We start from the raw sequence: 25,114 nt of genomic DNA, 5'->3' as shown, positions 1-25,114 counted from the left end.
TCCCACTCCCTTCTCTTGGTACCATATAGCATAGAAGAGTGACTGTGTGATGGAGTGAGCATCTGTAGAAGCCAGGCTTTCGGTGGGGTGGCGCGCTCGCGTGTTCTCACCCAGCGCCTGGGAAAGGGGGACGAGGGAGGGGGGGTCTCAGGGGAGGAAGGGCGGCTCTAATTGGTTTCTCAATGAAAGATAATCACCTATTCCCCAGAGACGCTGGGGATTAGCACTCAGCCTCCCCTCTCCTTCCTCTTAGACGCCTCATCCTCCCCTCCGAGCTTCCAGTCCCTTCAGCAGGAGCGGTCGCCGGAGCGGGGCCGCCCTCGGTGCTCCCGGCTGAGCGCCCCAGTCCCCGGCTCTCCGCGCTCCTCCGCCCGCTGTCCCAGCCGCCGCCTCGGGAGGAAAAGTTTCAAGAAGGGGAAAATCGAGCTTAACCCTTAAAATGAGCGAACTGGAGGAAGACTTTGCGAAGATTCTCATGCTCAAGGAGGAGAGGATTAAGGAGCTGGAGAAGCGGCTGTCAGAGAAGGAGGAAGAAATCCAGGAGCTGAAGAGGAAACTCCACAAATGCCAGTCGGTGCTGCCGGTACCCTCCACCCACATCGGCCCGAGGACCACCCGGGCGCAGGGCATCTCCGCGGAGCCGCAGACCTACAGGTCCTTCCACGACCTGCGCCAGGCGTTCCGGAAGTTCACCAAATCCGAGAGGTAGGCTCCGGGCGTCGCGGCGGCCGTGGGGACCGCGCTCGGGGCCGGGGGGCTGCGGCTCCGGGGCAGCGCAGGGCGCCCCCTGCTCGCCGCGGCGGTCCGGGAAGGGGAAGTGTTTATTTTTGTTTCTGTGCATCACGTGCTGTGGCTGTCTCGGGCGGGCTGGGAAAGGCTAGCTCTCCGCGGAGACGCGCCCCTGTGGCGTGGGGGTGGGTAGAGGGACCTCGGAAAGTTTGTTACCCGGCGCTCGACGGCGCGGGCTGACGGTCTCTCGGGACGCCCACGCTGGGACTGGACCCTGACCGTCCGCTGGCCCGGACTGCTTCCCAGAGGCGATCCTGGGACCCAGGCCGAGGACTGACCTGAGGCTGGCTGGGGTTGAGTTCAGTTTAGGGACAGAGTTTGTCTGGAGAGTGAGCTTTGCCAAGAGGGCTCCGGCCCGGGTTGGGGCGGACCGGAGGCTGGTCTCCATCGCGTAAGATCCAGCCTCTAGCAAGGGGCTGCCGGGGGGTGGGGTGGGGGAGGGTTAATCACAGGGTCACTTTCAGGGGAGCTGTGATGTCACCAGGAGAATGTCACCAAACCCCACCTCTGGGTGCTCATTTGCTCTGCTTCTTTTCCCTTCCAGAAGTGCCACTTTTAGTTGCCCTGGCCTCGGTGAAGGTTGGGTCACCTTGCACACGAAGCAGGTTAGGGGCCGCTGCTCAGGCCAGCACCGAGGGCAACAAAGCAAAGTTGGGGTCCAGAGAGGAGGCCAGAGTTTTCTCTAGGCGCCACCTCTCTTCCCACTTTTTTTTTTTTTCTTTCCCTCCCGGGCATTTTAAGAGCCAAATCTTTCCATTTCAAAGTTGTGTGTCTTCTTCGGAGAGTTCAGAGGAGGCTTGGTTGAATTTTGGCCACAGGAGGAAGATTTTGCACTCCCCTCGCAGCCCTCGCGGAGAAGGCTGATCGATCGGTTGCAGCCTTAAAGCCCTGTGGACATTAGGGAGCGGAAGTGCAGACTCCAAAGCCCATTACTGGCTTTTAGTCTCTGGAAGTGCAGGCCGAAAGTGCATTTCTCAGGATATTGAATATTCCATTAGGCGTGCCTTCGTGCCCGCCTACCTCCTACCCTCTCTTTCTTCTTAGATCACTTGGTGTCTGACTTGGGGCCCTCGGGGGACTACCAAACACACACACACACACACACACACACACACACACACACACACGCTTAGCTCTCTTGCTTTGGAGTCTAGTTCTAAAGAGCAAGCGTTGTCCTAGGTAGCCCTGGGTCAGTTCCAGGCTCCTCCATCTTAGCCCCTCCACCGGTACTGTTTCTGACTCCCTAAGTGCACTGGTCACAGTGGGGGCAGGCAAAGCAGACGACCGGGATCGGGGTGAGGGAGTTCAAAGCTGTCCGAAATTAGCTGGGAGTGGGGATAACCAAATAGGAACCCCCAAGAAAGATACCACTTCTCAAACGTGGACTCTTCTGACCTCGGATCTCCAAGGGCTTTCAGATACCCCGAGTCACCTTCCTCGTTTGAAACGACACTGATACCTTTTTGTCCCAGCCTGCCTTGGAAGTTCCTATTGCCCGGAATGAGGCCACACCCCTCCCACCGAGGCTGAAACTGCAAACAGAGTCAGTCCTTGGCCTGGCCCTAGGTTGGGAAGCGGCTGCAGAGCTGCCTCCGCCTGCCTGCCTGGCTGCGCATTCCGCGGCCGCTGCCCTGCCCGGCGCTCGGCAGCTGGAATCAATCTGCCCACCTCCTTAAGAAGCCACTTCATCAGCGGTCACCCGGCAGCTGCTCGCCTCCCAGGGCTGCCGGTTCGAGCTTTATCGCATTTTTGAAATTTCAGATTTCGTGTCTGGGCTCTGCCCCTTGGAGTAACAGCAGAGCAGAGAGCAGAGAGGAAATTCTCACCAGGGTCTGGAGAGGACGGGAGAAAAACTTCCTTCCCAGAGCCTACCCTCAGGCGCCAGTTTACAGAGACTTTATTTTCCCCCTTGACAAGCACTCTCAAAGAATGTGAAGTTTCTGTATCTATGAAGAGGAAATGGCTTGTGTCTCATATGAAATAACTCCCTTTTTGATCCCCCACCCCCCGCCTCAGCGTTTTCTTGTTGAAGTAGAAACTTTCATCTCAAGAGTGGCTCATGCCCAAGAGAGATGAAGGGCGCACTTACTTGTGTCCTGAACAAGTATCTGGAGTTTTTTTCTACTTTCTCTCTGTCCTGGTTTACACTGAACCGAGGTAAACGTTTTCGCACGTGTGCTTACTTTCAAGTTTTCAAAAGGAAGCACGGAGTTTATTTTCAGTAAGGTGACTCATTAGCGTTTAAAGAATTTTGACAGGTAAAATATATGGGCATAGTATCCACTGGAATTAGGTACTTAAAGAGACAGTACTAAATTGTCAACTGCATGGCACCTTCGTTTAGTTAAAAGAAAACACTTCTAAAATACAAAGGTTAATATCAAACAAGGTGCTTTCAAAATGAAAGAATACACTTTCTGCATCTTAAGTATTTGGATTTAGGAAGCAGATATTCTGTCTCCAGTAACATGTTGTTATGAAACAGAGTGCTTTCTACCAAAGCTAATGTTCAGTTATATTTGAATGATAGCTATCAGTACAGAAGGTCCATTTCAAAATTTACTAGGCGGACACACTAGTGTTATCCCAACAAGAAAATAAATTTAGCTTAAATTAGAAATTTGTTTAGAGGGAAAATTAAAAGAAGATTTTCCTATAAATTTAAGCTTTAGAGAGAGTCTGTAATCTAAAAATAATTTACATAGTAGGTGGAAAAACACATCTTAAGCTTTTATTGTCGTGAAAGGAAATGGGAGAAATTATGTACTGCAGTAATCAACTCCGTCCAATTATCCAGATTTCCATGTGTCCACAGAGGATATAATGCTTGTTCTCCATTAAGAATGAGCCAAGTATCTAAGGAATGCTTAGATGAAAATTATACTTGGGAAGAGGAAGATCTAAGCTCTCAAGCATAAGTATCAAGTGTACAGTATCATGATCATGTTTAAAAAGAAAATGTCTGACTTATTGCAGTACTCATTTGCAGATCCCTGAAGAAATGTTCCGTAGGGATCAAGTGATTATCACTGAAAACTGCAGGCTCTTTCAGATGATGGGGTTGATATTTTAAATTTACGCTTTAAATACTTTCTTTTTGCCAAAGAACTCCAAGTATTTCCTATAGATTCCTCTGAACTGGATTCCCTGTACGCATATATTTTGCATCCAGAGTTTCCAATTTCTCTCAATTCTTTTTCTTTAAGTTTTCATACACACGTTAAGTTCCTTATTTTTGGCTCCCTAATTAACTAGTTTATGCTCAGGAGACCACACACAGGTTTTAAATTAGCTTGAGCAGGGGCTAGAATCAATGTGAACTCATTCCCAGAATAAGAGCCCACAGTATTCCGAAGTGGCTGGGGCTGGTTCTGTCTTGAATCCCTTGATTCCTAATGATACCAGCAGATCAGCTGGAACCCAAACTTCCACAGGACAGAGATGCATTTGACTGGATGCGCTAGAAAAGCCTTGCTTTTTACATCTTTGATCCAATTCAGAAGTAATTTGACTTTCAGACTAAGTCAAGAGGCGGGGCGTCATTTTTATATAGCCATCTTCAATAGTGTGCTCTGGCTATGTTCTGGGCCTCACACCAGTGGCTTACCAATTGTTCATGCTGAAAATACAAAGTGCTCTGAAAAAACAAGGAAAGCAACAATAGGAGTTTATCTTTCTGGTCTCAACACTGTACTAGAAACTGTGGCTATTTAAGCACTTATCGTTTTACTGTAACGCAGCTAAAAGGGACCTGCACTTCTCAGGGGAAGAATTAGAAGCTTACGATTGAGTGGCTTGCATACAGACCCCCAGCCCAGAACCTCCACTGCCGGATTCAAACCCAAATGTTACAGTCCTCAGAGTCCGCATAAAATATGTCCTATTGTAGAGCACAGACCAGGGCTCAGTAACCGGTGAGCATTTCTCACTGGGCAGAAAGGACCTACCATGAGTTAAACCGACCTCCTGAAAAAGACAGGTGGACTCTTACAGCCATCCTGTATACCCTGAATGGGCCTGCTTAGCTGGGAAGTCCTCAGGCAACCCTGCTCTTGTTACTTAACAATCTTTCATCATCTCTTCTGGCTTCTGTAGCTCAGAGCCATGTTCAAGGCAGGGATGAAGAATAACCATGGGAAAGGCATTAGAATTACTTCGTAGCCTCATTTGGATTCCCTTTGCATTCACTGGGGCGGGGCCATGTGCTAATCCTTTCACGTCAAAGGGAATGATCAATATATTAACTTTTAAACCACTTTCTGATTAACATCGGACTATTCTCCCACCAGCATTGGGGAGAGAACATTGATTTAGCTGACTCAGAAGAACAGTATTTTGGGCAGGAATTTAAGGGAAGGCTGGGTAGTGGTGTGGGAAAGAGTTTTAGGGGGGGCGGCTGATATATCTTGCCTCATGTCATCGAAAGGGACAGGTCTGAACATGAGCAGGACACATAGACTTTCAAATCAAGGGGTGCATGAGATGCGTGGTCCCTTGGTTTAGTGATGGGAAAACTGAACAAATCCTTGCAGACATAGTTTCTAAAGCATCTCAGAAATGAAGATGGAGGTTTCTTGATCGTGCATCTGTACTGGAGATGCCAAATTGATACCTTTGGCATGGCATTTACCTGTATTTATTTAAAAGACATTTGAGCTCGGTTCTGGTTCTGGAACCAAGAATATTTTCCAGATGGGCCTGCCTATGCCAGGACTTCCTCTTCATTTGAATCGCTAATGTAAGTTGACGTCAAATTCCTATATTTGGCCATGTATCCATTAGAAACATTTGACCCTCACAAAGCTGTTTCCACCGGACCTGGATAAACAAGAGATGTCCTTTCTTCCTGACTGAAAGCCTGTTTCCTAGTGGGCTCTTGACGTTACTGCACAAAGATGCTGAGAATGCACTAAATCTTTTCTTTTGATAAGGTTTTCAGGTGATTTCATAGCTGCACAGGGTATGAATAATTATTTTTGTTTCCCATTGAGAGTTTGCTTATCAGGGTTAAGAGCCTGACATTATCAAGGTTTCTTGTAGGTTTTGGAAGTTACTGGGAGCTCTGAGATAAACCAGGGAGAGCATATCCTGTCTCACAAAAGTAAAAATTTAGAAGCTTGGGAACTGTCAGATAGGACTGTTGACCCTGACTCTGACTTTGTTGGTGTGTGATGCTGTTGGTTCACTGATGGGAAAAGAGGACAAAAGAAAAGAAAACTGGCGATGCATATTCACACACATACACATGTCCCCCCCCCGATGTACATAGTATATTTATATGTATATCAAATTGGTCCCTGATTCTATCTCTGATTTACATTTATTATAGTAGCTGTTATTATAAAGCTTGTTTAGGTTATCCCCCGAAAGTTCTTATAGTAAAGAAGGCCTTTTCCTTACATCTGATTTTACAAAGCTGCTCGTGTTATCTTGAAGCTTCTCAAATATTTGTGCATGCGATTGGGCACATAGCCCTATGTTGTCACCCAGAACGGCTGTAAGAACCAATGGTTGGCACTCTTGTTTTAGCCAATGCTCTGCTTTTCACCCTTTTCTTTCTGAGTTGTGAGTCTCTTCTTTGGATATGTTTTTCTAGCTTCTAGCTTGACATCTTTGAGCCTTACCAGATCTGTCTGCTTGTAAAAGTCACAGAACAGAGACATGGAATTAAAAAGTGCTTGTTTAAAATCTGTTATGTAAAAGAAAAAAAAACCAAAAAACAAAACAACAAAAAAATACCCCGAAACAAAACCACAACAACAAAATTCCCAGGCGTTGGTGGCATATGCGTTTAATCCCAGCACTTGGGAGGCAGAGGCAGGTTGATCTTTGAGTTCAAAGCCAGCCTGTCTACAGATTTAGTTCTAGGACAGCCAGGGAATCCCTGTCTCAAACAAAACAAAGCATACAAACAAGCAAATACCAAACAAACAAGCAAAAACTCAAAAACTGGTTATGTCCTCAGATTGTTCTATGTGTGCATGAGTATGCACATATGTTTGTTAATTGAGTTTCCTAAATTAGTAATATAATTATTCATACTGAAGATATGTAATGCCTTAAAATATCTGTTTAATGAGAAACTAAAATATCTTTAAAAGGTATCTATATCTTTTGTGTGGATTTAGGAAAGGTGAGTGAGCTCACCTTCTTGTCTTAATACTTTCTCTCTTGAACAACAGATTCCTTTTGTGGAGTGTTAATCTTCTCCACAGAAACCACAGAGGTTAATCACAAAGCACAGACTTTGGTATTTTCTGTGTTAATTTTCATATTGTTGTGCAGGTGAATTGAAGAGAAACCTATACTGCTTTACAAGATACCAACTTTATGTTGACTAGAATGTTTCAAAATAATATCTGCAATTTGCCCTGTTCAGTGCTCTGTTTTTGGTGTTTCAGTGCTCTGTCTTTGTGTTAAGTCTGTTTTCTGTACCTAGCAATTTGATTTATTCTTGGGAATGTATACTTTGTTATCCTGGGATTTAATGGCTGAATTTTTTTTTCTTTATGAGTATGACACATTGAAGGCCTGGTGCCTATATAAATGTGTTGATTTTATGCAACTGTTTATTGAAAGACAAACCAGCAACATATCTATTGTAATTACTTTAGTAGACATTAGCTCAACTTTTAAATTTGTAATAGAAATGATGCAACTACAGCTACTAAAATAAATTCCTGGTTACACTTGTTGCAAATTCAGAATCTCCTTTGTATCCAGTCTAATTTAGCGAGTGCTTCAAAATATCTTTTAAATTCCCAGATCCATCTTCCTTTGAGCACTCTGACCTCAAAATGCTACAAAAATACTGTTTAAAAACCCTTTAGGGTTCCTAAAAATATTTGTATGTTTGCCTTTCACAAGTATTTCTGGGTCTGTTTATTCAACGATATGGTGCTATGATTGTCTAACAAGCAACTCGAAAGCCTTTGGGTAAATGTTAGTGTTTTTCCTGATGCTTCTCATTGCCCGCACAGTGTGGATGAAATTCATTTCACATATTACACAGTCACCAAAGGACTTGTTTACGTGTGCCAGAAGTTCTGAAAATAGAAAATTCTTTTATATCTCAGCCTGTAAACCCTTGTGAAGAAACCAGGTCTGTTTACAGGAAAAAATTCCAACTAAATAAAGCCCACAGCTTACCATGCTTTTCCCTCCCATGAGCTACTCTTCAGAGAAAAGGTATATTCTGAATGTATTAAGAACAAGTGAAAGAAGCTAGTGTCTTTCAGGGTAAAAGCACTTTATATTCAATGATGAGTCCTTTCAGAGAATAAGCTCACTCTGAAATACTCAACCTGGCGTCCTTTCTTACCACAGCAGGTTTCAAGTGTGGCCTCACAACAAAATGGTATGTATTTGGTTGATTATAAGGTTAAGATGAATAAATGACGGTTTTTTTTTTAAATCAAAATTCATGAATTATTTGTTTCTTTAAAAACAAGGCTGAGTGCATTCCCAAGCTTTTCCCCAGGGAAAGCCATTCACTGGAGTTCCAATTGGCTTCCTAGATGGGCAGACTTACAAATGTATGGCAGGAAATTACACATAATCCACAGATGGTCTAGTCTTTTCACAGGAGTATGGTGCACTTGGGGATATCATCTGTCTTGTGAGTCACTGCAGGAAAAAAAAATGTCTAAGAGCCCCTCATCTGCTGGAGGACTCTGGAAAATCAGCTTCTTGACTCTGTGACTCCTTAAGCTTCTTATTTATAAACAAAGGCGTTAGATTCTCTAGACTCAACTTAGCACTTGTATTTTAGAGCAATCCTCAAGGTGTGATGTTCATATTATCAGTGTCACAAGAAAGTCTCTAAGTGTGTACAAGTTATTTTGTTTTATATTATCTTATGATATAAACCTATTTTACATTAATGGTTAACATTTAATAAAGTCTGGGGGAAAGCATCTGACTGACACATGGGCCCCGCGTTGTGGACTTACATTGCTTAAAATTATGCTTAAGTTTTATGGCTTAGTAGATATTTTAAAGTAGATATTTTAGTAGACATTTTAAAGTAGAAAAGTACATATTGTGTTTATCATAGATATAGCCACCTATAGATATAGGTTTAGGAAATATTGTTTTAAAGTCTTTTTTTTTCCATGAGAAATGAAACATTGTTTTCATATTTCTTGTTTTGCTTGTTCATGCCATCTTTTAGAGGATCTGTCCAATTGAGTTCTCTCTGTACTCATCTTTGGAGGGTATTTTACATAGTTTTCTCTCAATAGCCTCAGGGGAGAATTAAATTGGGACATAGAATTAAAATTGTTAGTGTGTATGAGTATGAGTTTAATTAAGAGTTAAATTAACATGGCTCAAGAAAAACATTTGCGCTCCCATCAGATTTATGACATTTACTCCATAGATGCTCATAAAAGCCCAGAAAAAAAATATCGGAGGCTGAATTCACCCTCCCCCACCCCCATCCCCTGCCTGGGATTCTGGGGATCTGGTTTTCTGGGCTAGCTCCACCAAACAGCAGCAATCTGCTCACCTCTGTGCTCCCCTAGGACTGGCTCCTGTTTTGGAGCTTGAGTAAGCATGGTGAAAGGAGGAAATATGTTAGACGTGGGACAAGAAATATACAAAATCCATTCTTTATGCTAGAGAATGCTTCAGATCACCTGCTCACCCCTGTAAGAAAGGAAGGCCTTCAGAGTTCAGTGTACTGACCCCTGTGAAGGCTGTGAAACACAACAAAGATAAGAGAAAGCCTGAAAATATAATGGGGGTGGGGGGGAGAGATTTCAACAGTCGCCACAAGATGGCAGCCAAAGTATAATATTTAATAGTTGGAGCTCACTAGCAGTGTGTAATGACTTCAGGTGAATTTTAAAATGTATTCCTAAGACATAACTTTTCCAACAGTGGGATTCAAGTTTGGGAAACGTGTGATGGATCACATGCTGACTTATAGAAACCACATGTTTTTAATCAGTGATGATTCGAGGGAATGCGTTTGAAACGCCAGGTGAACTGTTCTCCAGTGTTTGTCCTGAAGAAAAGACAAATAGGACAGCTTGCTTAGAGAGTTCTTTGAACCTTGGTGTCACCTGAGGGAAATGTCTAAACCCCTTTGAGACAACCTGTCGGCTCATATTTTATGGAAAGAAGGAAATAGGGAGAAATAATGGACAATTAAGTTTGGTTTAAAATGTATGAATGTGTGAGGAGATAAATGGAATGGCCCCTCTTCTTTCCCATGGAAAAGCAAAAAAATTATTATAAGAAAAACTAGATCAGTTTAATAGGCAATTCAAGTAGATGCTTCCATATCCTTCATAATTCTGCAATTCTATAATATAATTAAATAACATAGCAAAAATTTTGGGGTCTCTAATTAATGTGATGTTCATATAAGTGTGTTTAAATATCTCCCCCACCAAAGAAGAAACTTGTGTGTGTGTGTGTGTGTGTGTGAGAGAGAGAGAGAGAGAGAGAGAGAGAGAGAGATTCTAAGAGAAAGAGAGGTCCTAAGTCTACACTGCCTCTCAGATTGAGGCATAAAAGAACTGAGGATCATTTTTCCTGCCTGCTACTGATGGAGGCATTGTGGGTCATGTCTAGCAGACTGTAAGTTTTTGAATCAATATTCCCTTGGAAAGTGTCAGTCAGCCTTCCTGTAAAAGGCTATTTCACTCACTGTGTGACCTCCAGTCATATGAACCCCTCAGGAGAAAAGGAGAAATGTATTCTTTGTTTTCTTTCTTTCTTTCTTTCTTTCTTTCTTTCTTTCTTTCTTTCTTTCTTTCTTTCTTTCTTTTCTTTTCTTTTCTTTTCTTTTTTTATCTTGGTGAGATTCAGTAGCCAAAGGTTATACTACTGGGAAAAAAGAAATTCGGTTTTGAATTAATGCTTTTACTTAGTCTTTTTAATTGAACACCTTCGCCAGTACTGTGTTGGATGTTTCTTAAAATGATGCACATTTTGATTCCCCATTTGACAATAAGCTGCCTTTGTAAAAAGTGTTTTCGAATTCGCAACTGTCAATATCGAAATGTACCTTGGGTCAGTAATTTATGTTGTTCCTAGATTGGGGTCAGAAACTTTTAGCCAGGCTATGGTGGCAGGGAAAATGAAGCGTGGACCTGAGGGAAGACTTTGTTCCTGTGTGTGTGGGCAGGGCGCCTACCAGACACTCCCCTGCCCACGGGACAGAGTGAAGCAAGCAGCAAGAGCAGGTAGCATGACTACCACTTGCCCCAACACCCCAATCTTCCCCTTCGTTATCTCTTCAGGGAAAATTCCTGAAGCATAACAGCAGGTTTTGGGTGTCTTGCCTGAAAAGCGTCTGCTGTCTAACCTTCCTGTCTATCTTCCTGTCTAGCAGGAAGGCTGTGTACTCAAGGCAGGGCAGGCTGGCAATGCTGATGGCTATTTGAATATTAAAGCAATTAAGGGGTGACTAAGATCTCTTTCATGTACTGCTGTATCATACGTATCACACGAAGAATATCCGTGTGCCTTCTTGATAACTACCTCAAATCTGTTGGTTTTAATCTTTGGATTTATCTGTTTCTTTGTTTGCTTCAGTTGTGCAAACAATGCATGCTGGTTGGCAGGCATTAGAGATATATAAAACTAATCCTATTCTCCTTCCCTAATGGTCCTAGAGGAAAGAGTCGGGGTTGAACTTAAGTATATTTCCGCAAGCCTTTATGTAGAAAGAGAACTCCCTGTCACAAGGCTGTGGTTTATATGTTTCCCTAAAGTAGAATCATCCCTTAAGGTCCCTTGGTAAATTTCTTTTGTGGTTAATTATAGTACCTAGGCTCTCTGCCAGATCATTCCTTATCAGTCTTTTTCAAATCCATATATTATCCCTTTCTATGCACATACCTCAACTCAGTTGATAGTTTCTGTTTATCTTCGTTGTTGTTGTTGCAAGCAAAAGCAATGATGGAGCTAATATTCTTGTAGACAGGGTTCGAAATGTCATTTATTTACAGATGGGATAAATGCCAAAAAGTGAAAGTGGCAAGCCAAAAACACAGAATAAATTTCATCTCAACTCTTTAAATCCATGTGAGAGTATGTAAACTTGCTATGTGAGAGAAATATCTTTGTCTATTCAAAAGAAAAGGCATGCTGCCGCCACCAATCAACTTAAGCTGTGCACATTTAAGGCAGCTTTCTAAAAAGACATCAGTTACGTAACCAACGTAGAAGCGTGGAGAAGGTCTGATGTATTTTCCTACCTGAGGTATGGTCACAAGAACATACCGTCTCTGAAGTGACATTTACATGTCTCCTTCCTACTTTTCAGATTTGTAAGTCCGTGCTGCATTGGTTTCTTTCAGTGTGTTTTTATACACTGAGAAAAAAAAAATTCCCAAGGCCCTAAGATATGACTTTGCAAGTCAGGCTAAAACTGTGTGTATCTGCTGCTCTTATGACAGAGGCGTTCTGCACGGAGCACAATGATTTGTTTTTCTTTGCATCAGAAGAAAACTTTGATACTTGAAGGACTCTGAGTGAGGAACTTGCTCTCCCACTTGGGAAAATAACAAATTCCAAGTCTCTCAGCTACATTTTTTTAAAAGACTGGTGGGAAAATTTGGACATATATGGTATTGGAGTCAGTGAGCAGAGTTTACTTTTTATAGGCTAGCATTTCCATTACAGCCTGTCCTCTCTTTGTTTTTTTTTTTTTCCTTCTTCTCTTTGTCTTTGTTAACATATTGAACTAGAGTTGCTGAGAGGTACATCTACTAGTATTTATTTGTATCTGAATTTAATAATATTAAAGATGATCAACATAAGCTTGGATTTTTATTACATTTATTCATTCATGTATTCATTCATTTTAAAATTTATTTTGCGTGTGTTGTGCCTCAGCATGAATGTGATATGGTGCATGTGTGGAGATCAGAGGACGGTTTGCAGGAGGGATTAGTTCTCTTCTTCTATCCTGCGGATCCCAGTTTTAGAATTCAGGTTGTTAGTCTCGGAGACAACTGCTTTTACCCACCGAGTCATCTCCCCTGCCCAATAACAAGATTAAAGTAAGAGAAAGAATCTTTGGAAGGGTAAACAGAGGAGAGACTTTAACTCAGCCTAACCCAGGAGTAGATAGTGGTCAATAAACTAATGATCTCAATGTTCACAGTCTTGAAAAATTCTTCCAAGTATCGATTGTGTGATTTTAGACAAATTACTTATATCCTTGAGGTTGATTTTGACATCTTTGCAAAAACACGAATGGGCTTTCCTGTAAGTTTTTTTATGCAAATACTGCTCTAGGGCTGGTTTGTGGCATGCTGGAAGATGATAGTAATGAAGCTCTCAATAAAATTGCTAGCGATTGTGAAATAAAACCTTTACTTTACAGGGACTGAGGAGTTTCCCAACAATTTGCTTCTCGAAGCTACTACTGCTTAGAAAGGATGTTAGGAAATATCCTGTCCACCCTTTTTGATTAACAAAGCAAAGCAGTTGTAACAAACACATCAAAGATCTAGAGGATGCTGAAGCATTCTGATTTGCCAACCACAGATGCTTGTTAGCGACCAAACTGGGACCAGACCCCGAGTGCCTTAGTCCCATATACTCACCCCTTTGAAACGCATGTTAAATCTTTTAAAAGCAGTGAGTGAACCAAGAAAAAAGGAGGTATGTGTAAAATGAAACGGGACAGGTTGAAGTCACAAGGTAAGGTGCTGTAACCATGTCCTAAAAAATAATGAAAATCTGGCTTCATGACACAAAGGACATGGAACGCTCCTCACTGGCTGGACATCCCTCCAGCTCTAGATGATTCTTTATAGGAGTTTCTTATGAAGGCTGCTTCTTGAAGACTCTGTGCTTAAAGGGAGCATAGCCCATGAGGGGCATTGGTAAGGCGGTGGACCACTTGTTCCAGATTTAGATGGGACACAGAGGTGCTGGAAGCTCTCAGTAAATCTGGTAGATTTAGAAAGGACACGGGTGCTCATTGCTCTGTCCTGAGCAGCTGGGACATGACTGTGGCCACACTGTGGACAGTTGCACATGTACCTTTCATGCTTGCGTCCTTCTTTTCCAGGTTTGTCCTGTCCCTCATTATCTATGTGTGGACATGCGCCGTGTTGCCTGTTGCATTGCAGGCCTGGAGATAGAACTGAGGGACCTTGCAACCATCCCCACGAAACAGTAGATCCCTGTCTCCATACCTGACAGCCACAGGGAAGAATGCTCTCCCTGAGTGTTCCTTGGTGCAACCGTATCTCTAAGTCACATTAGGCATGTGCCTTTGAGAGTTCCCAGTGCCCACTTGTTGTTTAGAGACCAATTTTTATTACATTTGAGTATTTTCTATGTGAAAATACTACTGTTTTTATTTTTATAATATATTATAATATAATAAATATTATTATAGATTTTATTTCTTCCAGGGCGGTCTGATCAGTTTGTATGTAAAAAGACACATGAAGCATTTTCGAGATCAAAAATCATTTTCTATGTTCTTAGTCTGATAGTGTCACACAAAAACACTTCCAAAGCCTTGGCCTCTTCAGTTGTTTAAAAACCTCCCACTGTTGTTGACGAGCATGAATGAGCTTATGCATGTGAAAGATTTAGCTGACTGCCCTGCCCAGTGCAGTCATTCAATAACTGCAGCTCTCAGTGTCATTTTTTTGCCAGTTCTGACCTAATTCGCCAAATAGACGACATGCTTTTAACTCAGTGCCAGGAATGGGCCCACGTGTACTCTGCCCATACTTCTCAGCCCACACTTGGATCTGCTCCTGCTCATTGGAATAGTTCTGACCCTGTTTTAGAAGTCATTTTCAGAGCTGCAGATGGCACTCTGGTCTTGGCCATATTTAGGACTGGCTGGATTTTTCATTCCCATCCATGGAGAGCCTCTGTCCCTCTGTATACTTTTCACACTCCCTCCCTCTTACTACAGCTTTTTACAAACTTGTCATTCTAGGAAAGAACTCTAGAAGCTCATAGATAAACTGACAGACTTAACACAGAGCTGTGTTAGGGGTCCTACTGAGGCTGTGGGTTCCCCAAACCAAATAAATGTGGATTTTCAAGTTTAATTTGTCTGCAAGAGTCAGCATCCGCATTCCTGAACTTCTGAGAGCAACCAGTTTGTTTCTTTGCTTCTTCCCTCTTTTCTTCTCTTCTTTCCTTTTTTGGCAATGCAAGTTAAGTTTTCAGCATAAACAAAGTGATGAGGATCAATGTATTAATGCTACACTATTACTAAAGATTAGTAATACAAAGGCTTAGATACAAAGGCTAGGAGATGGAGCTGTGGAATTGCATAGGCTTTCATGCTTCCGCTATTGTATGTTAGTCATAATGCTTAATGTCTTTGAGCTAGTTACACCTCTGTAAAGTGGGATAGGACTCCTCCACCCCCTCCCCCAAACTGATACTGTTCTAAGAACCCAAAGAAAGCATGAGTTAATTGACAGCCACTACTGTTGGAGTTTCCATGCCCATGTGGTAGACCAGGGTTCCAGTTTGTTCCCAAGTTGGGAGTATGAATCAGAGGGAGTTTTAGTTGGGATGGCATGAGGATATAAGAACTACTAATTAAGGCTTAAGGATGCACTCTGAGCAGGTGCATTATTTGTCTGAATTTATTTGTTCTTGTCCACAATCCCATGGCACTCTGCTGTGTTTCCAGTACTTATTATCATTCTTTGTGCACTGCGCACACAGCAGACAGAGCTCAAATACATGACAGGATAGCTAAACACTCACTGAATGAAAATGCCGGGCTCTTGGAGCTCTACCACTTGGGTTGTGTGAAAATCCACAGCAGGTGTGCAAGGAGAAATGGGAGGAAAGTAGCCATTGCGAAGACCTTCTGATCCTTTTTAAATTGCAGTGCACATGAAACTACTTGTGGCATCAAAAGGCCCGGGACCCATTCCCAAGGGGAAATTAGGACCCCCCCCCAAAAAAAATGTGTGCCTGAGCTCTCTCAAGAGAGCTGCATCTGTAGGAATGTCCAGAAAGACATGTGTCCATATGTTGCAGTAAATAAAAAAAAAAAATGATGGGCTATATAATGTTTATTGTTAGCCCTAAGGTTATCATGGCGGTATTATTTAACCTGCTATCACAAATAATAAGACACAGACACCTGTTAGATTTTATAATTGCTTTACTTACCTTGGGCTGGGCATCTATTTCACCTACACTGGCTCAATAACCTCACCACCCATCTCCCAGCCGCCATCCAATGCTACCATCCACCTTAATCTTCCTCATCTGGTTTACCTTTCATCCATAATCCCATGGTACTTGCTTGTATTCTTCATCTGTTTTACCTTAGAGAAGGCATGGAGAAGGGCCATCACCATTAAACACATGACAACCAGATCAATGACTATTACAACCAAAACAAAGCCAAAAGGGATCCAAACACCCTCTGCCATAGCGTTCTTATTTTGGATACAATTTAGGCTGAACTCTGGCTGGAGGTCTGTTTTGCCTCTCCAACTTGCCATGTGCTCACAACCATGGCCCTTGTTGCTCTGTAAAAACGGAGCCAGCCAACAGAAGCAAGGAGTAAAACTCCTGTATCCCTCAGCAGTAGAAGGTAGCAGCAATCAATTTTGTTAAGTCTGAGTAGGCTGTCTTTTGCTCCTGGTAGAAGAGAACATAGAGATTGAAGAGGACATCCTCTAGCTAGACTAGTCTCCTAGTAGGAAGAAGGAACTCCAACCCACCCACAAAAAGTTCAACCCCAAATTTGCCCTACCTATGAGATGTACAGGGATTAAAAATAGAGCAGAGACTGAGGGAATGGCTAACCAATGTCTGGTCCAACCAAAGACCCACCCAACCATTGACTACCAGTCCTTGACTCTATGAAGGATACTCTGCTGAGCTTGCAAACAGGAGCCTTTGAGATGTCCTCTGAGAGGTGCTACCCAACAGTGCTGCAGAAAAGAAAAATGCCGGAACCCACAGCCAAACATTGGGTAATACATAGAGAGTCTTGTGGAAAAGTGGAAGGAAAGAAAAAAGGACCTGGAGGTGACAGGAGCTCCACAAAAAGACCAGCAGAGTCAAATAACCAGGGCCTAAAGAGGCTTCCTGAGACTGAAGCATCAAGCAAAGACCATGCAGGATACTGGAGCTAGGCCCCCTACAAAGATGTAACAGACAGTCAGCTTAGGCCTCATGTCGGTTCTCTAGTAAGGGAAGTGGGGGCTGCATTGGACAGGAACTCACTTCCCCGCTTTTGTTTTATCACTTTCCCCAGGCAGAATGCCTTGCCAGGCCTCAGGGGAAGAGGACAGGCTCAGTCCTGATGCAACTTGATGAACTGGGCTGGATGAGAAAGGGAACAGTAACCCTTTCCTGAGGAAAAGGGGGAGGGAGGGATGGGACAGAGGAGGGAAGAAGGGAGGGGATTGCAACAAGGATGTAAAGTGAAAAATAAAAATAAAAAAAGAAATAAAAAAGAAAAAGTAGAATTTACATACTTCTCCCACTTTTGCTCCTAGCTAAGAGATATACACATTTTATAACCTAATCAGAGAATTTTGTTAATTCATCCAGTTCTATTACACTGTACCCTGGAGGCCATAAGCCTCTTCATTATTTAAAAGAAGCTTAACAACATGAACTAGTTAAACAGTATAATTGGTGGTTTACTTGTATATAAAATAAGATATATAATGAAGTCCAGATATTATTTGAAATGTAATTAAAATTACGATAGTATGCATATATTTGGAAGAAAGTATAATAAATTAAATTAATGAATCAATTATTGGTATAGTACTGAGGATTAATTCCAGGACGATGGGCTTGCTTGTGAAACTGAGCTTCACCACTATTTGTTTTGAGACAAGCTCTTACCAAGTTTCCCATGCAGATCTTGAATTTATAGTCCTTTCTAGGTGGCCTCCGAGATGCTGAACTCAGGCCTTGTGCATGTGAAGCAATTGCTTTAACCACTGAACCACCTCTCCAACCCATCAGCTGAATAGCAATACTAATCAAGATGCTCCCAAAGGCTGGACTTCTAAGGAGAGCTTGGCTCCCCATGATGACAGAAAGTATTTAGAACGCACCGTCCAGTATGGTCTCATTGAAGCTCTTTGCTAAATAAGAATCTGTCGGAGCAGAGTTGCTACCATTGTCTCTGGGATTTTGCCCTCTCACGGCTGTAAAGATCTCTGGAGTGATTCAGCCAGCTCTTTTATTTTCTAAAACCTTTGCTGGAAATGCCCAAGTGTGTCTGTGAGTAAGAGGGAAGCTTGGCAAAGGGTAGCTCCCATCAGGAAAAGTTGGGTCCTCCTCATGTTGGGAGATTCTCACGGGCCTTCTTTTGTGCCAAGTCGCTTTAAGGTAGTATAAAAGGTCATGTCTGGCAGGAGCAGCGGTCTACAACTCAACACATGTGATACTTTCCCCCTCGTAACACTCATTTTCCAATTCTCTATGATGACCCGAAAATGAAATCCAGGGGTAACTTAACTGCACATATAATTATTTGAATGTATATATGGGTACATAGCACCGTAAGTAAAATGTAGAAAGAACATAATGGGAAATGATACACAGTGCGGTGGAGATTCTCACCAGAAAAGAAGCACACAGTCAGTTGAACTGAAGACAGAAAGAGCTTGTCTCTTTTGGTAACATCATTGTATGACCAGAATTTTTGAAACTCACCCTGAGTCTTGGCCACTGGTGTTATTCCTGCCAAGTAGCTGCGTTTTCTCAAATGGTGACCAACTTTCTGTAAAGTTCCTAACAAAGTAACATACTCACTTATCCAATTTACATTGGTAGTTGCATTCCCAGCAAATTTAAGGCAATTTAAGCCGCTACAAAAAATAAACACATGAGTTATATGTAAAACGGATTTAAGTCCAAGGCTTCGATGGTTATGAATAAGGTTCCCTCCTGCCTGAATGTTCCTGTGGGATTTGAAGTTGTGTGGCTTGTGCAATAATTCATTAGTGTACAGAATTCAGTGGACTTGGTTATGAGTCTCTGCATCTGCTTTGATACACTGCTAGGTAGAATCCTTCAGAGGTTCTCTATGGTAGGCTCTTGTCCTGCTTCTTGTTTTCTCCTACTCCGAATGTCCATCCCGTTTGTCTTTCTAAGTGAGGATTGATCATCTTACCCCAGAACCTCTTTCTTGTTTAGCTTCTTTAGGTGTACAGATTTTAGTAAGTTTATCCTATCTTATAGGTCTAGTATCCACTTATAAGAGAGTATATATACCTTGTGTGTCTTTCTCCTTCTGGGATACCTCACTCAGGATGATCTTTTCTAAATCCCACCATTTGCTTCCAAATTTCATGATTTTCTTGTTTTTAATTGCGAGTAGTATTCCATTGTGTAAATGTACCACAATTTCTGTATCCATTCCTTCATTGAGGGACATCTGGGTTGTTTCCAGGTTCTGGCTATAATGAATAAAGCTGCCACAAACATGTTTGAACAAATGTCCTTGTTATGTACTTGAGCATCTTTTGAATATATGCCTAGGAGTGGTATAGCTGGATCTTGAGGAAGCACTATTCCTAATTGTCTGAGAAAGCGCCAGATTCTTGGGTAGAGTGCAGGGAATCATATGAAAGAAGGGGGAGTTAGTAAGACCTGGAGAGGGCAGGAAAGCCACAAGGACCAAATATATCTGGGCACAGGGGTCTTTTCTGAGACTGGTTCTCCAACCAAGGACCATGTATGGATATAACCTAGAACCCCTGCTCAAATCTAGCCCATGGCAGCTCAGCATCCAAGTGTGTACCCTAGTAAGGGGAACAGGGACTGTCTCTGACATGAATGCAGTGGCTGGCTCTTTGACCTCTCCCCCCACCCCCAAGGGCCACAGAGGAGGACAATGCAGCCAGTCCTGATGAGATAAACTAGGGTCAGATGGAAGGGGAGGAAGACCTCCCCTATCAGTGGACTTAGAGAGGGGCAGGGAGGAAATGAGGAAGGGAGGGATTGGGAGATTATGAGGGAGGGTGGTATTGGGAGGAAATGAGGGAGGGGCTACAGTTGGGATACAAAGTAAATAACCTGTAATTAATGTAAAAAAATAAAAATAAAAAAAAAGAATTCAGTGGATTTTAGGGCAGAGATAGCGAAAAGACAAGTTCAGTCTTTTAAAGTCCCACAAGGGGGCAGTGCAGCCCCCTTTGAAAGTTGTTGTGTAAACTTTTAACCTGGGAACTGGATATTTCAGGTGAGATAATTTGTGTGTGTTTGTGTGTGTGTGTGTGTGTCTTAGCTTTGGCATTATGAAATGTTTGTCAGCATTGTGGATTGTCTCCATTAAATGTCAGTAACTAACATGTCTCCAGACACTACCAGTTATTTTTTGGGGTCTACGCCAAATCCATCTACAACTGTGACCACTGAGCTGAATGCAAATATTTTAAACGGTGAAATAATCAACAAAATTTCCTTGTAAGATTTTTTTGATGTTTTGTTTTTGTTTTTAGAGACAGGGTTTCTCTGTGTAGCCTTTGGCTGTCCTGGACTTGCTTTGTAGGGCAGGCTGGCCTCGAACTCACAGCAACCTGCCTGCCTCTGCCTCCCCGAGTGCTTGGGATTACAGGCATGTGTACTGCACCTGGCTTTCCTATAAGACTTAAAGCAAACCTCATAGTTAGAAATGACTCCACAGAAGCATTTTTAAATATTTTTTATCTATCTATCTATCTATCTATCTATCTATCTATCTATCTATCTATCTATCTACTTATTATTACAATTTATTCACTTTGTATCCCAGCTGTAGCCCCCTCTCTTGTTACTTCCCAGGCCCACCACCCTCCCTCTTCTACCCCTATGCCCCTCTCTTAGTTCACTGATAGGGGAGGACCTCCGACCCTTCACAGAAGCATTTTAAAAAGCCTTTAGTTGCTAACCTGCCAGCCAAAATCTCTGAATCAATTAGGAGGCACCGTTATTAAAAGCTGTTCCTCTTCTCTGTTTCCGCCAATACACGAAAGTATCTAAATGTTTGCATTCTTTTGTTTCAATCCAATTTTATTTAATAAAGCATTTGTGGCCATTTCAAGAAAAGCTCACGTTATACAGTTTCCCTGTGCTTAGTCAGGGGAGACACTGACAGCCACATTTCCATATTCGAGCAAAGGTATTTCACAGCTTCTTCGTGGTTTCTGGAGGCAGCTTGATGACAGACAGTTTTAATGGGATTTCCAGTTGGAGGAAAGAAGCATCTTCTGATCAAAGCTCTTTGGTGTTCTTTGGGAAGGCTACCCCGTCTGTGCACACAATAGCTGAGAAGTTAACACTAATGTTCAGAATTAGAGCACACACTCAAACAGTACATTCGAGAGCCCATTCATTCAGAAAGTAGTTCTTTATGCTCTGTCTACTTTATGCCAGTCATTATTCGGAATGTCGAAGGCACACTGGTCGGAGGCATATGGAACCTCTGGTATAGTGAGACAGAAGAACAGTAAATGAGAAAGCACACTTCGAAGTTAAATTGTCAAGGTTTGATAGAGTCTAGGATGAAAATAAATTAAAAAGGCAGTGGAAGGCTGCCTGAGGTCAAGTCTGTGTCCATGGTCCTCGTATGGCTGGGAGCTCTGTGGATGTCCATGGCCTGTATTACTACCTAAAGCCCATGCGGGTGTTCATGGTGTGTGCTTCCACCTGAAGTTCATGGCCTGGGCCGCATCCCCCCCCCAGGACATGATGGTGCTCTTTGTCCATACTGTGGCCAAAGGCCGTGTTGATGTCTGTGGTCTATCCTGCCGCCAGACACCATGCTGAGGTCTGGCTTTCTGCCAGAGGCTATGTGTCATGCTGTTGCCAGAAACCATGTGGAAGTCCATGATCACTGCTCTGGAGTATAAAGGGAGAGAAAGCTGATTTTGTGGTGCTAACAATGACTGCAGAGTCACATTTGAGAATGAGAGTCATAGAAGCCTTCTGTGACAACCCCCCTCCCACCCACACACACACAAAAGAAACAGGACAGGAAGCCATTAAAAAGTACTCTTAAAAATCTGACAGGAGAGCCGGGTGCAGTGGTGCACACCTGTGATTCCAGCACTCGGGAGGCAGAGGCAGGCGGATCTCTGTGAGTTCACTCTACAAGTGAGTCCAGGACAGCCAGGGCTGTTACACAGAGAAACCCTGTCTCAAAAAACAAAACAAAAAATCCTCAAACCAACCAACCAACCAACCAACCAAAAAAGAGACAGGAATGCTGGAGCATAGCACTTTTCAGGTGATAGCTTCTGGTGGATATGAGGAGGAGGCCACTGGGAGTGTGGCCGTGCTCCAGTGAGTATATGGGCAATACAAATTGGACTTGAGATATATATATATGTGTGTGTGTGTGTGTGTGTGTGTTTTCTTCTTCATTTTTTTGGGATAGAGGTCACAAAGGGGTGTGGATCTGGGAGGACTCGGAAGTGAATATAGTCAGGATGCCTAATGTGAAACTCCCAAATAATCAATAAAAATATCATACTGGAAAAAGAAAAGAAAAGAAAAGGGGGTGGAAGGAGCCATTTTACATATGATGGTTGGAGGTGAGCAGTCTGTTGTGTCTTCTTGCAACTAGATCCAAGAGTAAGAAAAAAAATGTTCTTAACACCAAGAGGAATGTGAACGAGTGTGTGTTAAGGACACGTATGGAAGAGGCATTGGTGTGTTGGAGAACCTGAAGGAAGGTAGCTTTTCTGGAACACTGAGTTTCTACAGAGTCCAGCTCGTCGGGAGGCAGTGAAGCAAAGCACAGCCAAGAACATGGTTCAAGGACGCAGAGGGCCTGGGTTCAACTAGTTTCCACTATTACTGAAAGTATATGCTTCCTAACGTGACCGTGAGAATCCGACATGGCACCTGTGGACAGTGCTGGAACTGGATGTCTGTGGATGTTGGCGGTTGCCACCGTCATCACCACTCTTCTTCCTGCCTACCACGGGCTGTGTAGATCCTGGTAAAGAATTTGGATTTTGTCTTAAAAAGATTAAGCCACAGAGGGACTTCTTAGCCTTAGACAAAGTCTAAACCCGAATCGACAATGTGAACCCAAGAAGAAAACAGGTATAGTTATTTATTTTAAAGCGTCGAGTATAACGTCTCTAACAAACAGATTGAAGCATGAATGCCAACCTTTGGTCCCTCCGTAAACTCCTTTTGGATGATTTGAGTCATTTACGAAAACACAGAGAGGCTCTTCAATGACAGAGCAATGGTGGTTTAAATTATCTTAGTTAACGTCTCTCACCTGCTCAGGGAGGGCAAACTAGATAAGGACAAAAACCCGAGTAGACGTAGCATGAGCATCTAAAAAGGGCATCTTAGATACTCCTCAGTGGAACCGTGAAGATCCTCGGTTTCTTTTGGCTGCGCACATGCGCAGTGCTATTGACGTGCTTTAGGGCTGCATGGTAGGTACGCTGTGGCTCCTTCCCTCCTCAGCGATTTGAGCTTTGCTCCGGAATCCTTCCGCATCAGTGTGTGATAGAAGCAGCCAGGACGTTAGGCCTATTGATCCCTGCGGATGGAAGGGAGTGTGCCTTGTTCCAGGAGCCACTGCTGTGTGCAGCTTGCTTTTCTTTCATTTTGCACACGCCGCAGAGGACACTATCACTTTCTCATCGTGTCAGCCGGTGGAAGCTGATGCTATCTTTATTTTATGAACTAGTTGTCTGCAGTAGCCTGGTGGGAAGGATAATCATTCCTTAAAAGAGTAATGATAGTAATCAACTCCAGCTGTACATAATAGGGCTTTTGTAGGGAAAAAATTATCTCGGGGGGAAAAAAAATCCCGACTTTGAATCTCTGCCTGTCAGTGATGAGTTGGAATGTAGGGATGACAGCCTGTCACTTTGCTCTTATCCCCATATTAAGAAGGGCACTGGAGGCTGAAGACCTGAAGGCCTGGGAAAGCTGGTGTGTGACCCCAGACTTGCTCGTTTGATCCTAGAGTTCCAACTCTGAGGCTCACAAGTGATTCTGAGTTAAAAATAAACAAAGCCTGGGCTGGAATATTTGGCTCTTTTGCTTCCTGTTTTTCAAGCAACATAGAGTAAGGCTGATGCTTCTGTCTTTCATGACTACTTGATAGAAACTCTCAGGAATTCATGAACATGTGTGTTAAATATAGTGCAAGACCATTGCTAACTCACTCAAGAAAGACCAAACCCATATTTCAACAGAAAGGGGTCTTTGGGATAAGTTAACTTTCTTTTCAAATGAGGAAATGCTTTCCTGCTGCTTTTCTAGGGAAAGTCTGTAAGTCCAATTAAGTCTTTCTTGTGAGGAAAATGTTCAGATTGCAGTTAAACTCTTCTCCCAGGCTCACAGGCACCTGTGCATTGCTGCTCACTGTGTCTTCAACAGATATTAACTTAAGACCTACTCTGTGGAAGACAGTGTATTCAGAGACTGTAATGTAAAGCATTTTATTTTCTTGTTAATTACCCCTTCCAATCATAGATTTGTAAAAGGAGATCCTCATTAACTCTGAACTCAAACAGGCATTCCTAGACCCCAAACTCAGTCTTACTTTTGGTCATGAAAGCTCAGTAAATAATGAAATGGGTATCTCCCATATCCCAAACACTCTGCTGTATTTTGGGGAAATGATGTGCATCTAGGGACACAATTGCTGAACAGCTCGTAGACGTGGCTAGAAGAATTTCTCTTGAGTATTTTAGAGGCTGTGATAAATACTGTGACTGAAGCATGCTGGGAAAAGAGGGAGGAAGACTGAGCCAGGGAAAGGAAGACCAACACAGTACCTTGGAGGAGATGATCGTGGGGAACCTATGCATGACACATACGTCTTCCTGTGTGTTTTCAGGGCTTCAAGCATCTAGAAAACTGTTTACTAGAGTCCAGCAGTCGTTGGCTGGCCATGTTTAACAGAATATATTGTGCTTGTCAAGTGCACAGGGGTCTAAGCTGGGAGGTGAATGAATATGGGCCCCTTCCCTTTTCATTTTTGTTCAGGCATTACAAGGTTAACATGGTGCAAGATAGGAAATGTTCTACCACTTTTTTTTTCCTGCAAATAAAACCTTTTTTGCTGTTGTTGTTGTTCTCCTCTTTGTTAGTGACTCTTTTTTGCTTTTTCCCTTTGTTACCATGACTGAATGTTTATTACTATGATTGAGTAAAATTACCCATTTTTGACAGAAAACATTGTACATGTTTCAGGCTAGAATGGCTAAATACAACATCACTTCGTGCTTCATAATTTCTGTACTAAATTTAAAGCACTATGTTACTTCCCTACTGCACCGAGGCTGTATGAAACCAACTGGCAACATACTTTGTCAATATTTGCATACTATACCTCTGTAAGCTATTACAGTCTTATATTTTTTTA

General features: G+C 42.8%; 1 protein-coding gene across 1 annotated transcript in view; it reads left to right on the top strand.

Moving 5' to 3' along the window:
* The first annotated feature begins 224 nt into the window (after positions 1 to 224).
* The window catches only part of Prkg1 (protein kinase cGMP-dependent 1), a 1,175,688-nt gene continuing 1,150,798 nt past the window's right edge, over positions 225 to 25,114 (top strand). The window contains exon 1 of the mRNA XM_060388343.1: positions 225 to 705. Within this exon, the coding sequence (XP_060244326.1) occupies positions 440 to 705 (266 nt within the window). The 5' untranslated portion in view covers positions 225 to 439. The remainder of the gene's footprint in view (positions 706 to 25,114) is intronic.

This window comes from Meriones unguiculatus, chromosome 1, assembly GCF_030254825.1.
Source record: "Meriones unguiculatus strain TT.TT164.6M chromosome 1, Bangor_MerUng_6.1, whole genome shotgun sequence".
In the NCBI taxonomy this organism is placed as follows: domain Eukaryota; kingdom Metazoa; phylum Chordata; class Mammalia; order Rodentia; family Muridae; genus Meriones; species Meriones unguiculatus.
The sequence above is the reverse complement of the archived record's forward strand: the minus strand, read 5'-3'. Positions and strand labels throughout refer to the sequence as shown.